Source organism: Salarias fasciatus, chromosome 18, assembly GCF_902148845.1.
Source record: "Salarias fasciatus chromosome 18, fSalaFa1.1, whole genome shotgun sequence".
In the NCBI taxonomy this organism is placed as follows: domain Eukaryota; kingdom Metazoa; phylum Chordata; class Actinopteri; order Blenniiformes; family Blenniidae; genus Salarias; species Salarias fasciatus.
This window is the reverse complement of record NC_043762.1, coordinates 20,930,400-20,944,637: the sequence shown is the minus strand read 5'-3', so window position 1 is coordinate 20,944,637 and position 14,238 is coordinate 20,930,400. Positions and strand designations below refer to the sequence as shown.

General features: G+C 41.7%; 1 protein-coding gene across 2 annotated transcripts; it reads left to right on the top strand.

Annotated features, from left to right (window-relative positions):
* The first annotated feature begins 2,888 nt into the window (after positions 1–2,888).
* On the top strand, positions 2,889–14,063 carry mtf2 (metal response element binding transcription factor 2). Of its 2 annotated transcripts, none has more exons than XM_030114394.1 (15): positions 2,889–3,100; positions 4,872–5,061; positions 6,336–6,417; positions 7,204–7,314; positions 7,407–7,507; positions 8,042–8,217; positions 8,303–8,398; positions 8,867–8,935; positions 9,083–9,206; positions 9,429–9,496; positions 9,629–9,799; positions 10,340–10,472; positions 10,709–10,767; positions 10,959–11,060; positions 11,943–14,063. In XM_030114394.1, the coding sequence occupies exons 1-15, from the start codon at positions 3,096–3,098 to the stop codon at positions 12,316–12,318; spliced, it is 1,863 nt and encodes a 620-aa protein (XP_029970254.1). In that variant the 5' UTR covers positions 2,889–3,095; the 3' UTR covers positions 12,319–14,063. The 2 variants fall into 2 exon arrangements, with proteins under 2 accessions (XP_029970254.1, XP_029970253.1); XM_030114393.1 differs by having other exon boundaries at positions 10,706–10,767.
* Positions 14,064–14,238: the final 175 nt, after the last annotated feature.

Genomic DNA, 14,238 nt, shown 5'->3' with positions numbered 1-14,238 from the left:
TCCGCCTGCGCCTCCGCTCCGTGCGGCAGCTGCTGGTTTTCAAGCGAAGCAACATACCTCAAGCTGGGGAAAAAAAAAGAGAGGTTTAAGGCGCAGGCGCAGCGCCCCCCCCCCCCCCCCGCGCGCGCGCGCGCGCGCGCGCGACAGTCACGCGCTCTTCAAGTTCTCAGACCCGAGATCGAAAAATCACTTTCACACACTTTGTTCCAGTCACCAGTGCATAACTCCAGGAGCTCCACGGCGACAATTTTCATTCTAAGCTGAATAATAAAAACTTGGTCAAGTTGACAATCTGGATGTGAAAAAACATCCGCTGCACGTGCCACAATAAAAGCCGTCTAAATGCGAAAATATAACTTCCGGTCCTTAATCACCTCAAATAAAATAAAATAAAATAAAATAAAATAAAATAAAATAAAATAAAATAAAATAAAATAATTTTTCATTTAACAAAAAGTATCAGCAGAAATCACAGGAGTGGCGCGGTTTCATAGCAAACACTCTATTACAGTAGCAACGAGTCTTTCACTTTTTTCCCCAGTCCTTCATTTTTTTAAGATGCCGCCTTACAAATTTTACCCAAGACATTTTACATTGAGATGATAGGCTCGGTTTCTCTGCTCTTCCAGAAAAAAAAAAATCATTAGGAGCACATAAGAAATAATATGACACATAAAATCAAATTTTGAATTTTGGGATTTATCTTTTCATCTTTATTCACTGATCTATTCACTCTTCTATCTTCTATATTCTTCTACTACTAGAACAATATGAACAAGTGGTGTCTCATCACTTTTTTCCACTGAGAGAAAACAATGGTCACTCAATAGAGGTGAATTATTTACAATTTACAATTTTTACAATTTACAATTTCATTTAGTAGACGCTTTTGTCCAAAGCGACGTACAACACAAGCAAGAATTCAGACATAAGAAAGGAACCATTCATAGGTGCTTCAATTGCTTCAAGTGCGATTGGTCAAAGGAGTTGCCATCAAGTTGCAGAAGAGGTGCTATTTTCTAAAGGCTCAGAAAGAACAACAAGCACAAAGTCTCCAACGGTTGATGAGAATGTACATAAGTCCTGTTAATCTTCACCACGTGTCTGCCAACACACCGGATGTATGCAATAGATGTGTAAAGGAGAATGGTACTTTCTGCCTTTGTCTGTGGGAATGTGATAGGGTCCAAGATTTTTGAAAAAAGGTTCTAAAATTTTTGTCCGACATGTTTCATGCCACAACACCCTACAATTCCAAATTATGTCTACTTGGAAAAAACCACCAACACTTTTTACACAGCTGGAAGCAGTATAATGCTCTGGACTTTGGACTCATTCAGGCTAGCAGAGCTATTGCACTTTGTTGGAGGAGTCTGGATCCTCCCACATTGAAAACGTGGACAAGGGAATTTTTCAGACACATGGGACTTGAATAACTGACGTATATTGTCAGGGGAACACTGGGCTGCAGTGAGCCCAGGAACCATACTTTGAACACTTATGCTATACTGTCATTCAGTTTTGTGGTACATTTCTCTGTTTCATTACTGAATTGATCATAAGAATACAAACCAAAGGTTTTGCAGTTTTGCGGTGTATCAGGAATGAAGATGAGAGGCATATTGGGCAGTAATAGGCCTACACAATGGTCTCAGTCCAGTTTGTTCTGCGTACTTGAAAGAATCTTCACACTGTCTTTTTCATGACAGTTCGGAAAACATAAATGACTGATCGTTCAGCCAAAAGGCTTCTAAAGACAGGCCTTCCACTGTGCTACAATGTGATATGATATGGGGCCAGTGTCTGAAATCTATACCTAAAGAGAATATAATTTTTTACACTTAAAAAAAAACATAAGAAGCAACTTCACAAATTCCCAAAATGCAAAACACAATTGAAGTTGCAGTAAAAAAAGAAAAGAAAAAAAAGAAAAGAATAAAAAAATTTCAGTACTTTGAGAGTTACAGTATCTTAATACTGAAGGATTAAGCTTGTGGCCTTTCAGTGGGGTAATATGTAGTTTACATGACTATAAACAGTACCGCATTGTTGGCATTTAAACAATCTGGGGAATACAGACAGATCCTATCCAACGTTTCATTCTGATCACGACGTTACTACTAACTTTTTTTAATGAGCTGTATCTTTATCAGAAACAACACAAATGAACAAAGTGTTGATCAGAAGAGCCACCTACTGGTGAAAATTAAACACTACATCAACTCAATATCTTCACAGCTGTCCTGCATAGTTAATTTGTCTGTTTAGAATTCAAGAATAAATGCAATGAAGTTATGATGATCAGCAGAGGGGGGATTAAAAACATTTTTAACACAAATTTAAAATTGTAGTGTAGAAATTAAGCACAGGTGTAATGTGCTCCACCCTCTTTGAGTTGGTGAGGACTTTGGCTGCAGCATTATGTTTTAAATGCACGTCTGGGACTGTTGGCCGAAACCTTCACATGCACAGGAAGAACATGCAAGCTGCAAAGAAACATCCACAAGGCCAGATGCACATTGGGTATCTCAATTTCTATATTTTGTGTCTTTGCAGAGAAAAACAAATGCTTGCTCATGGCTGAGCATAATTAAGTTTGAAGATGTTTATCTTGAATATGTGTTTACGCTTCAGGAAACTCTTAATTGGTCTACCGTAATTAATCTGGTTTTAATCAGCAGCGCCATTCAAGGCAAGACTGCAGGGGGAAAAAGACGCAACACTGCAAAAAAAAAAACAACTAAACAATAATAATAATAATAAAGAGATCTAATGGCGCTTTAAATGGGCGGATTTGCTGTGCAGAGTAAATGCCCTGCCTACAATTTCAAATGTTGGAAAAGCGAGGTGAAGCTGCAGCAGCAGTTCCTTCCCATAATGCACTCCCCTCATCAGCGGGAAACCAAAATGGCGAACGTGCTGGGGGAAAATGAGCCGTTTGTTATTTTCTGAAGAAGGCAGCAGCCCCGCGACTTTCACGCGCGCGCTCCGAGGATAGGTCCCGCGGCCCGGAGCGGCGGCTTTACACGGTCGCCCACGTCCAGTTTTGTTGTCTGAATATCGTCCGAGCGGCTTGTAGACGCGGAGGAGCCCGAATGAGGTATTGTTGTCATGTTTTCCTCCGGCGGCTGCGGCGGCGGGGGGTGTGGGTCCGGCGGCCAGCGACACGGCCGGGCTGCGCGGCTCTGCGCCGGGATCATATCCACCGGCAGCCCGGGCCCGTCCGCTCCGCCGCAGCACCGACGAGTCCGCTTAGCATGCAGCGTTGCACCAAAATGCCCCTTTAGCCCCGGTGGGAGCTGTTTCTGCCTCCTTATCTGAACAAAGGGACCCGAACTGACAGAGAAAATTGTCCATACGGCTGAATTGGTTTCAACCACACATTGTTCCACATTTGTATTTTTTTAAATTACACTTTACTGATTATATTAGTGGTCAGCTTTGCCCGAGTGTCCGCACGTCTGGTTAATTACCAATTAGCAGTAATTAAGAGGATAATCACCTCTAGTGTGGATCAACCGGAGAGGAAACAGCATCTTCCACTCTTTGTTTAGTGAACTGCATCTGCTGACTGTCTCCTTTTAGTACTACTCATCCAAAATACACACTCATCTCCTCCTATACTGTTCATTTACTGATTTATAGCGCTTTGAGGGGTTGTCTGCACACAAGCTTTTTGCCATTAGAGATTATAGAAGTTTCCATCCTGTCTGAGTCCTAAATGCTCATGCAATTATACCTTCTTCTTCTTCTTTTTTTTTTTTTTTTTTTTACAAAATTGTTGTATCATTGAGGGTGTGATAGTAAGACATACCGGTAATTTCTACCCTCTGTTCGTCAATCAGTATGTCTTGCTGCATGATTGTCAATGCTTAATCCAGATATGCATTCACACCTAGCAGATTTTCACCTTTTTTGTCATCTTCACAAGATCCCACAAATAGAGAAGTCTTGAAATTGGGCCCGAGAGACCAGGGTGCAAATACAGTTTGCTGCAGTTGTGACTAAAACCACTCAGTTTTTACAGGGCAAGTTGCAGTGACTTCCTGTGGAGACCCCAGTAGAAAGGAGCAGCCAACTGGACCCCCACTCTATCTTCAGCTTCACTAAAAATGTGATTGCATTCTAACCAATGTTATAAAACATGTTTAATCATCCAGCCGTTAACTTGTCTTCCAAAAAGTAAGAACACGTGCTCCACAGGTCTGCGGCAATTCTCACAACTTCAACAAAAACGTCATCAAAGTCTGTGTTGGTATAAAAATATCAGTGCACCAATTCCAAAACCAGCCAGTGTAGCAGAGAGTGCAGAAGAAAATGTGCCACATGTCTACATGCACATTTTAGTCTTTGTTTGTTTTGTGATGCGGAAACAGGGACCTTGAAATAGTTCCTGATTCGATGGTTGATTTCATAATAGTCCCTCATAATACACTGAAGTCTATATCTGTTCAGCAAGTGTGATTTTAGTGCTATAAATGATACAGCTGGGCTCTAAGCTGTTTCAGCATGGACGCCTCTGTTTGTTTGTTTGTTGTTTTTTCTAAAATAACTGCTTTCAGTGCTTTCTGTGACGACGGGACCGTCTAACCTTGAATTAGTTGTCTGTGTCAACTGGAGTGGTCAATATCCCAGTGTACACAAAAACCTCAAATCACACACTGACCCACAGAGTTTGCAAACGACATCCCAAACTTGGACAAATATTTATAAATAGATTGGAAGCGGTTGCCCTAATGAGTCGTGTGCAAACTGAATTATTCACCGTCGCGCTTCGAGCAGCAGAGAGATGCAGAATGTGAACAGCGATGCATAAAACATTGTCCACTCTATTTTGTTCATTGCAGTAAATGCGAGTGTCTTCTTTTCAGAGACTCGGGGGTCGTGGATCACCTGTCCGTGGGTCACCCCCAGACGAGGCATCAGGATGTGTCCCTGTCTCCCTCGAGCCTCTCTGCCCGGGGAGAGTACGGAGAGGACATGTCCGACAGGTTCGCGGCGGGACAGGACGTCTTGGCCAGGTGGTCAGATGGCTTGTTCTACTTGGGGACAATCACTAAGGTTAGTGTGAGGGATTAACCCGCTGTGGGCTGTGTTTTCATCTCACTGAGAGCAAATTGTAATTGGCTCTTCTTATGTCTTACTTTTAGTTTAATTTACTTTAATTTTTTAATTTATTTGGATCCCCATTAGCATGGCAATGCCAAAGCTATTCCTCCTGGGGTCCATACAACATCTTTACAATGTGTCGACGCAGTTACATTATTTTCAAAACAATCCACATACAAATGCAACATAAAACAAAAAATACACAAACAATACAAGACCGCTCCCAGGTCAGCAGAGATATATAATATTTACATATCATATCTACATAGATCTAGATATATTATGTATATTGGTCACACAAAACTAATTTCTTTTGCCCTTTCATATTACACCCAACGCCATTGAAGCAAAAACCCTGATTTAACAATTAAAATTTAAGTCAGATTTGACAGTCACCCGCTCTTTTACTGTTTATCTCAAGAACCATTTCTGTTGCAAAGGTGCAATTTTAAGTAATACTTGTAATTTCAACTGACCCATATTAAGTCTCTATTATACACAGATGTTTTTTTGACTAACTTCTTAAATTATTTTGCTGTTTTCTTGTGTAATGTTTTCTGGTAGTTTATTCCATTCTTGCATAGCTCTATACGTAACCATTCGTTTAATTTGTTTATGATTTAGGTAATGTGAAATTTCCTCTGGTAGCATGTCTGGTTGCATAGCTATGTCTAGCTGAACTAAAATACACATTTTATACAAGATTGATGGTTTTTTTGAAATTAAAATAATTCTAAAGAAAACCAGCAATGAATACAATAATCTTTCCGTTACCAATAGCCAGTCCAAACACTTGTGCATGGCTATGATATTTGTTCTGTAGCCACAATGCAAAGCTATTCTTGCTGCTCTATTTTGTACAATTTGCAACTTATTTATATTTTCTTGTGATGTACTAGACCAGATTACTGGACAGTAGTCCAGAGCTGATAATACTAAAGATTGCAAGACTAGTTTAATTACGCTTAGTGACATGAAAGCTGCACACCTTTTCACAACAGAAACAGCACTTCCTATCTTGGATACCATCTTATCAATATGTTTAGTCCACGACAATTTATTATCTAACACAGCACCAAGTAATTTTGTTTCTTGTACTTGTTTAACAGGCACATTATTTATAAAAAGATTCACTTCAGGCTGTTCAATTCAGTTATTGTCTTTTTTGCATATATTCAGCACTGTGTTTTTATTTTTAAACAACTACAAATGTGTTTATTTTCCAGATAGATCGGGACAAGCAGCGATGTTTTGTTGTTTTTGAGGATCGGTCGAAGTCTTGGGTTCTTTGGAAAGACATTCAAACAGGTACGTTGTTTGAGGTGCAGCGAATGTATTCCCATACTGTAAACGCACCCACAGAGCGCAGACCTCTGCCAATCAGCTCTGCCCCGCCAATTTAATCCCCATCAAATCTAATCACTTGTTCCTAGTCCCATTTCATATATGCCCTGAACATTTCAGCATATTGCCCATGAGTATCTGCAGTTTGAGTCCCCCCCCCCCGAAATGTTGATTAAATTTGTGTCATGCTGTTCATTCCCTGCTGGCCGTCCTCTCTCTGTTATCTCTTTGGCTTTGGCACTGACGGTTAACTGCTCGGTGTATCAGTACAGTAGCAGTGCATGACCGCATGTTTAGATGACTGGAGAAGATACTCAGAGGCCGCAGTCTGTTCACTCCAGGAGCTGTCAGTTAAATAAGGGGGGAGAAAAAAAAAAAGCTCAGCGTGTGTTTTGGTGGATGCATCACATGATAATTACCTGTCTCTCTGCCCTTGCTGATGGTATCTCGCCCCATTAAAGCCACTGTTCTCATCCATCCTTCACCTCGCAATCACACACACGCTCACATTCACACATCAAATCACTGCTAAGGCATGATTTTGGACTGGGAGGAACCCAGAGCCAGAGAAAACCCACCCACCCACAGGGAACATGCAAACTCTACACTAAGTGGTCGTCAAGCTCACCCTACTTTCAAAGTGGGGAGATTCTTGCTACAAGGAGCTCTGATCTTTACATCCTCATACAGGATATAACTGTTCTAGATCTTCTAGATCTGCTTGACTGAATCTGTTTTGTTTTTTCTTAGGGGATGAAGATGATGATGAGGAGGACAACGACGACATTGTGTGCTCCATTTGTCAGGACGAAACGTCAGAGGAACCCAATGAGATTGTCATTTGTGACAAGTGTGGACAGGGTACAGTTCACCGTCATTCCCCGAACATAAAACTCTCTTATTTTGTTGTAATATGGAATAACTTTGTAAATGTCTTCGTCGACATCATCCAGGCTACCATCAGCTGTGTCACACTCCCATCATCGATGCTGCTGTTATTGACTCCGATGACAAGTGGCTTTGCTCGGAATGTGAGCCGCCGCCCATATCCAAGGTACACCTTCTGCTCTGACCTTCTGGCCCTTGTGATAAGATTACCTTTATTCCTACAGGAGTCATTTTCATTTTATTCTGATGGGAAAAATAGACTGAAACAGACTGCAATGACTGTTTTTAGAAAGCAGCGGAGGCAATTTTATACTGAGAATTTTTAATTAACTTAGTGTTTGCGTTGTCTTTGACTTATTTTGAAGCACTTTGTGATTTTTATCTGAAAACTACCATGTAGATAAAATGAACTTGCTTGAATAGATGTAGGGTTGAACTGTTATTCTGACTGTATTGGTTGCAAGTATAATGAAGACACATTAAACTCACATGATATGTTGTGAAATGAAAGTGATGAAAGGCCCAAAAAATTTGAGAATAAAAACATCTAACTAGCAACAAAAAAAAAAAATCACTCCAGGCTTAGTTATTAATTTGAATTAAAATGGTTATCAGGTTAAGTAAATTAAGGAAAAGAGACGCTACAAATCATTAGCTGAATGACATTCTGTATGTGTGTGTGTGTGTTTGGGGCTTACAGAGGGGGAGTGCACACAGAAGGGGGGCGTCTGACAGAGCCTACCTGAAGCAGGAGGAGGAGGAGCAGCTCACCGATTACCATCTGTCCTTTCCGTACATCCTGGATGAGCTGGTGTGGGATCCGGGCCACAAGACGAACGTCCAGCAGTGCTACTGCTACTGCGGTGGTCCTGGAGAGTGAGTGACACCGTGCACACTGCGAACACGGAGAGAGAAACGAATCCTGTCACGGCTGAACTGATGCGCCACTGTTTCCCTTCAGCTGGTACCTGAAGATGATGCAGTGTAACAGATGTCAGCAGTGGTTCCACGAGGCTTGTCTCCACTGCCTCCAGATGCCCATGCTCTTTGGAGACAGGTACAGTTCTGAGTTCTTCTCAACTGAACGCAGTGTCCCACATCCTATACTGTGAAAGTCATCCTGCTGTAATCGGTTTGAAGACCGAGCACAATGAAATATGAAACCAGCTGAATTTGTCGTTGGCCAGAACATTTCTCAGTTAGGTTTTGGAGGCTTAAGGATTAAGGCAAATAAAAAAGGTGCATTGTTGGGATTGTCATTGTTGCAGCCTTCAGATTAACACCGAACTGTTTAATCTGGGTTGAAAACACATCTTACGAGTCATTCCATTTAGGTTTTTCAAGTGCCATTGCACAATCTATCCTTCAAATATTATTGTTTTTACATTGCAGCAGAAGTTGATTTTTCTGTCGAATACTTAGAATTTAGCACTGGGAATGATGCTACACTGGTTATGAACTCATGTGCGTCATATTGTTTTTTAAAAACACCAACTGATTGTTTTTTCTTCTTTTTTCTTTTCAGGTTTTATGTGTTCGTTTGTTCTGTTTGTAACTGTGGACCGGAGTACATCAGCAGACTGCCCCTCAGCTGGTAGGTGAAGATACATGCTAAGCTTTAAGCCTTTGTTAAAAACGGTGTTCTATAGAAACCAGCATCACTTTAAGTCCTGTTCATTATTACAACGTTTTTCAGTTTGAATTAAGTCTGAGAAAAACGGCTTTTATGAAATCGTTTCAGGAAGGATGTGACACACCTGAGCCTCTATAACCTGAGTGTTATTCACAAGAAGAAGTACTTTGATTTGGAGATGGACCTGATGGTTTACATTAACGACAACTGGGAGCTGCTGCAGCTGGGGGATGTAAGGATGCGTCTCATGCCATGTGCTGCCTGTAAACAAACACAAATAGTTTTACTCAGTATTGATTTTATATCTATAAAACGTTGTGGCTTAAATGCATCAACAAGACTCTAATCTTAGCATTGACCTTCCCTAAAAGCTGCCCTGCCTCAGATTACATTGGATCCGATCTGAAGTGCTTTTTAGTCGATATTTAATCTCTCTTGTTTTCTGTGTCTTCAGCTCGCCAATACGAGAAGATCACAACGATACGAAAGAGTTCTGGAGGCATTAAACAACAATAGCTGCATGTAAGTGCAGTATTTCTAGTTATCGTGTGAGCAGTTAGATGAGTGACGCTGCCAAGATGGCGTTTTAAAATGAATGCAATGAAAACACCGCAAAAAACAAATATGGTCCTGATGTCTGTGTCGACTCTTCAGGTTCATGTCAGGAAAGGAGGTGAAGAAAAAGAAGCACTTGTTTGGCCTCCGGATCCGTTTCCCTCCTTCTGCCCCCAACTGTGACGAGCCAGCTGGCAGGATGGTGGAGAAAGCTTCACATGAGATCACCATCAAGGGATGCAAGTCCACCAAAACCCCAGGCGGCATGAGGTAAAGGTTTGCACTCTTTAACTTAGATTTTATTTTATTTTTTAAGGCGTACCACTGTGCATCAGCACAGTGCATCCTATCAATTTATGCGTAGGTTTTTTTTCTTTAAGTTAAAGATTGCTCCTAAAATTAACCTTGAGGTTTTGGGTCCCATTAAGTATTTAAAACAGTTTGTTGATACTGATGTTTTTTAATTAAAAAAAAACAAACTCGAGCCTCGAACTCAAATAACCTTTTTGTTGTCATAGTTTTTGATAATACATGCTACACAGTCCATCGCGTTGTATTATTCTTAACTTCTGTGTATACAGATCAGTTTGTTTGGTGTCTTACGAGCCGTGGATATTTAGTGTGAAACATTAAAATGAAGAATGGGTAGAAAGTGAGCGTGTAAATGCTGCGTCCGCTTTGTTCCTGGCTGTTTTTTCTTCCATTCAGCGTGATTCATAACGGACTGCAATCGACAGTGTAACTGTTTTTCAGTCCCGTAACGGCCGTCTGGTGCGAAACCGTTCTGAAATGTTGCTCTTGTTGCCCCAGCGCTCCCAGTTCTCTAACCAATGGCACAGAGAAGAAGAAGAAGAAGAAAAAGAAGAAGAAAAACAGGAAGCAGGGAGAACGTTCTCTGGAGGTTCTGGCTAAACCACAACGCTCCAGTGAGCTCTTGTCCCAGGTGCGTGTGTTTGTGTGTGTGTGTGTGTGTGTGTGTGTGTGTGTGTGTGTTCTAGTGGGCGTGAACTGGGAGTGTGCATAGTTTTGAGGGGGGTGGGTGCACGTTGCATTGGTATTTTGTATAGGTGAGAGCGCAGGGGTTGCGCTCCTCCTGTGTGAAAGCCCTCTGCGCTCACTCTAAATGCTGAACTCGTGTCAGAATGGATTGAAACATGCTGATTATTTTTGTTCCAGCAGGAAATGAGGAAGCCTCTACCACTCGAGTCCCACACGTTGAATCAGTTGACCTCTATCAAGTGAGTACACCCTGGAAAGTTATGACTGTTGTTCTCGGAAGTGAGGACTGTGACTGGTTGCATTGCTTTTGTTTGATGTGATTTGATCATTTCCTCTTGTAGTCAAAACTAAAAAGCGTGATCTCTTTCTGTAACGTAATGTTTCTGTCCTCTCCTGTGTGTTTTCCATCCCACTGTGCCCACCCCACCAGGAGTGAGAGGTCTCTGCTGTCCTCAGGGACTTCAGATGTGGACTCTATAGGAACCCTGAGCACCCCAGAAACTACCTCAACTAGCGTTTCAAGGCAGTCCAGGTATGTCTCCCGAGAAGCTGGAACTTTGTCACTATGTCAGCTTGCGTTAAAATTTCACACTTGATTAAGAAATGCCTTCACGCATCACTGTAAGCCAGAAAAAGAATGGACCACAGTTTAACCTCAGTGGATCTTCTTGAGCAAAACGGTCATGAAGAATTAAAGAAGTGTCAGTAAACATGTTATAATCACATGTTCCCTCAGAATAGAGACCCACATCATTTGCATCAATATAAAGAAATCAGAAATGCAATAATCAATAAATAGAAGTGGGGTGTATCGTTACTACACGTGGTAACATTTGTGTTGAGTGGTGTGTTTAATGCACCATGTTTAGTCCCCATCTGAAGAGTTAAGAACTGTGAACTGTTGTGGTGTAGTGGTGAGCTCTTACCTGAGAGCAGGAATGTCTGTGGTTTGATTCCCGGTTGGGTGGGATGGCTTTTAGGGCATGGGTTTGCGTGTCATCTCTGTTTGCGTGGGTTTTTCTTGGTGTGCTCAAACATCTCATGCAGTGACAAAACATGCACTTCAAGCTAACGGTTGACTCTTTTAGAGACGCTTGTCAGATTGTTGGACCGGAGACCTGTTCACATACCCAGCACTCTTCCAGCTTTATCCTGTATAAAGCAATTTACAAGATAAATGACAACCCTTTTACTGTATTCATTGTTTTGTTCATCTGACGAAACGGATGATTTAAAAAAATGTTTCTGGATCTTTTTTGTAGCACGGTAAACGTGCACTTGCACGTGCCTGGTTTTCACATTGAGCTCACAAAAGCTCTACGAGATTTGAAAATTTTCTGTGTTTATGTGCAGGGTTCCCAGTTCACAAGCGAATAACATCAACTGTCTTTTTAATGTTTCTGTCCTCCTCCAGTCTCTGTAGCTCCAGCAAGCCGCGAACAACGCCCTCCATCATGCCCAGCTCCCCGCCGCCTCTAAAGAGGAAACGTGGCCGACCACGACGGGCCCTGCAGACCCCCAATCCAGAGATCCCCCCTCCCAGCCACGCTGAAACGAACCCCTCGGCCGAAGAGCTGCTGAGCACCCTCCCCGGCTTTCACTCGACGGACATAGTTCGCGGCATGGACCCCAACAGCCAGCTGTCCCACCTGAAGAGCTCCATCAACAGCTACTTCGGAGCAGAGGGCCGCCTGGCGTGCGGCGAGAAATATAAAGTCCTGGCCAGACGGGTCACTCTGGATGGCAAGGTGCAGTACTTGGTGGAGTGGGAAGGAGTCACTGCTTCCTAGACGCTCCGGTTTGACTCCAGCCAGCTGTGAGGACTCGTATTCAGAGCATTAATTCAGAAATGCCTTTGCTCGGTGTGGACAGGAGCGTTTTTCCTGTAAAGCCTGCACTGGGACCCAGACCGACTGTCAGAACGTTCATTTCTTTCACGCGCTTCTTAGACTACAGTTGACCGATGAAGCTGAAGAGTTGCCAGTGTACCACACACCTTATGTTATTGTGCTTCTATCTGTAAGTCCCTGCTTTGAATGTTTACAGAAAACCCTGATGATCCAAGGAAAGGCTCCTCTGTGCAACAGCTGCACATGCAGGCAATTCAGCGATCTGTGGACGTGCTTGTTTTTTTTTTTTTAATCCAGAGATATGCTTTTCCATTTCCAGACCAGTTAAGAATGAAGCTGTTGGTCTGTTGACAGAATGTAGTCGTCAGGAAGAGGAAAAAAGGGGAGGGGAGGCTTCATTCAAACATTGTTTAGCAGTTGCATTCATGCAACAAACGACTATAGTTTGGTTTTCATTTTTTTTTAAACAAACAGGCTTCATCCCGGCTAGGAGTACCTCTGGGCTTCATTGATCCCGTCCGCTTTGTTTTGTACTCGGTTGTGAGCAGAAGTGGACAAACAGAAGAGACGTGCTGCTGCAAATGTTTATTTTATACAGAAGTATACCACATTTATTATTATCTTTCTTTTTGTTCTCTAGCTTGATTTGCTGTTTATTTTGGCACATGTTCTCTGTTTTAAGTAATTCATTTGAACATATCAAGTCACGCCTGTTGGGTTTACGTCTCATTTTGAAAGAATATTGGAGCTTTTCATCTTGTACAAGGCAGCATTTTCCCATTCAAGGGGATTTTTTTTTTTTAAATACTCGGTTTACAAGCAAACTCAAATGGTTGTTTTATAAACTATCCACTCTGCAAAACAAGTCAAGAAATCTGTAGAAGTAAAACTTGGTGAATATGTATGTTTTTTAAAAAAACAAATTGATTTGACTTCAGTAAAATGATTAGAAACTTTGAGGAACCAATTTAGTTAAGACTTGTTGGAGAGATTAATAAAATTGTTGATATTGTAATCCCAGTTCACTCATGAAGAATTTCTTTGTGCTGCCTATGTGTATGAGTTTGTCATGAGCAACTTTAGTTATTATGACAATTTGACTCAGGCACTCAATTGTTTTCATTTTATTACTGGAACATTAATTTACATGAATCACTCAGGGTGTTCCCCCCAAAATCCACTGTTGTGCATTGGATAGATGTGCAGCTTGTTGTAGGAATTCAGAATGGGCTGTTCTGTTGTTGGTCAGTGTTACTCTCAGATCATTTTTCTTCATTTATTAGGGTCATATTCATCAGTCTAAGCTTTTTGTTTATTTTGCAAACATATTCTTCTACTTCACTGATCCACTTGCTTCTTCGATTCAAGTCAAAAAACAATCACTGGAAAACTAAAATGCTGTAAGTCATTGCAAGAGGTAAATGGTATTAGTGTCTCATTTTGGAGATCATTCTGCTTTTTGTTGAAGACGCTCTTGAGAGATGCAGTCAGTGTATTTTTAAGCCTCTCTCTTCCTCCGGTGTCTCAGCCCACAGCAGGCTTCTGCAGCCAAAGAACATACATCATACGTCTGATTTTGTTTTGAGATTCTTCCTACATTTTTATGCATCATTATATAGGTTGACGTGTAACCTGTGAGACTGTTTTGTTAAATAAATAAATAAAACCTGATATTTTGGACTGTTTCGAGTTTTGAATGATTTGCCAGGTTAGAGCTCCCGTCGCCGAGCAGCGAGAAGGTACTTGAATGCAACACCGAACGCGCCGCGTACCGCGGCTCGTGCCACTGACAGTCTTTCCACCAATCACGGCACGGAGAGTTCTGCGGTAGCCAATCACAGAGTGCGTTGTTGGGAGGTG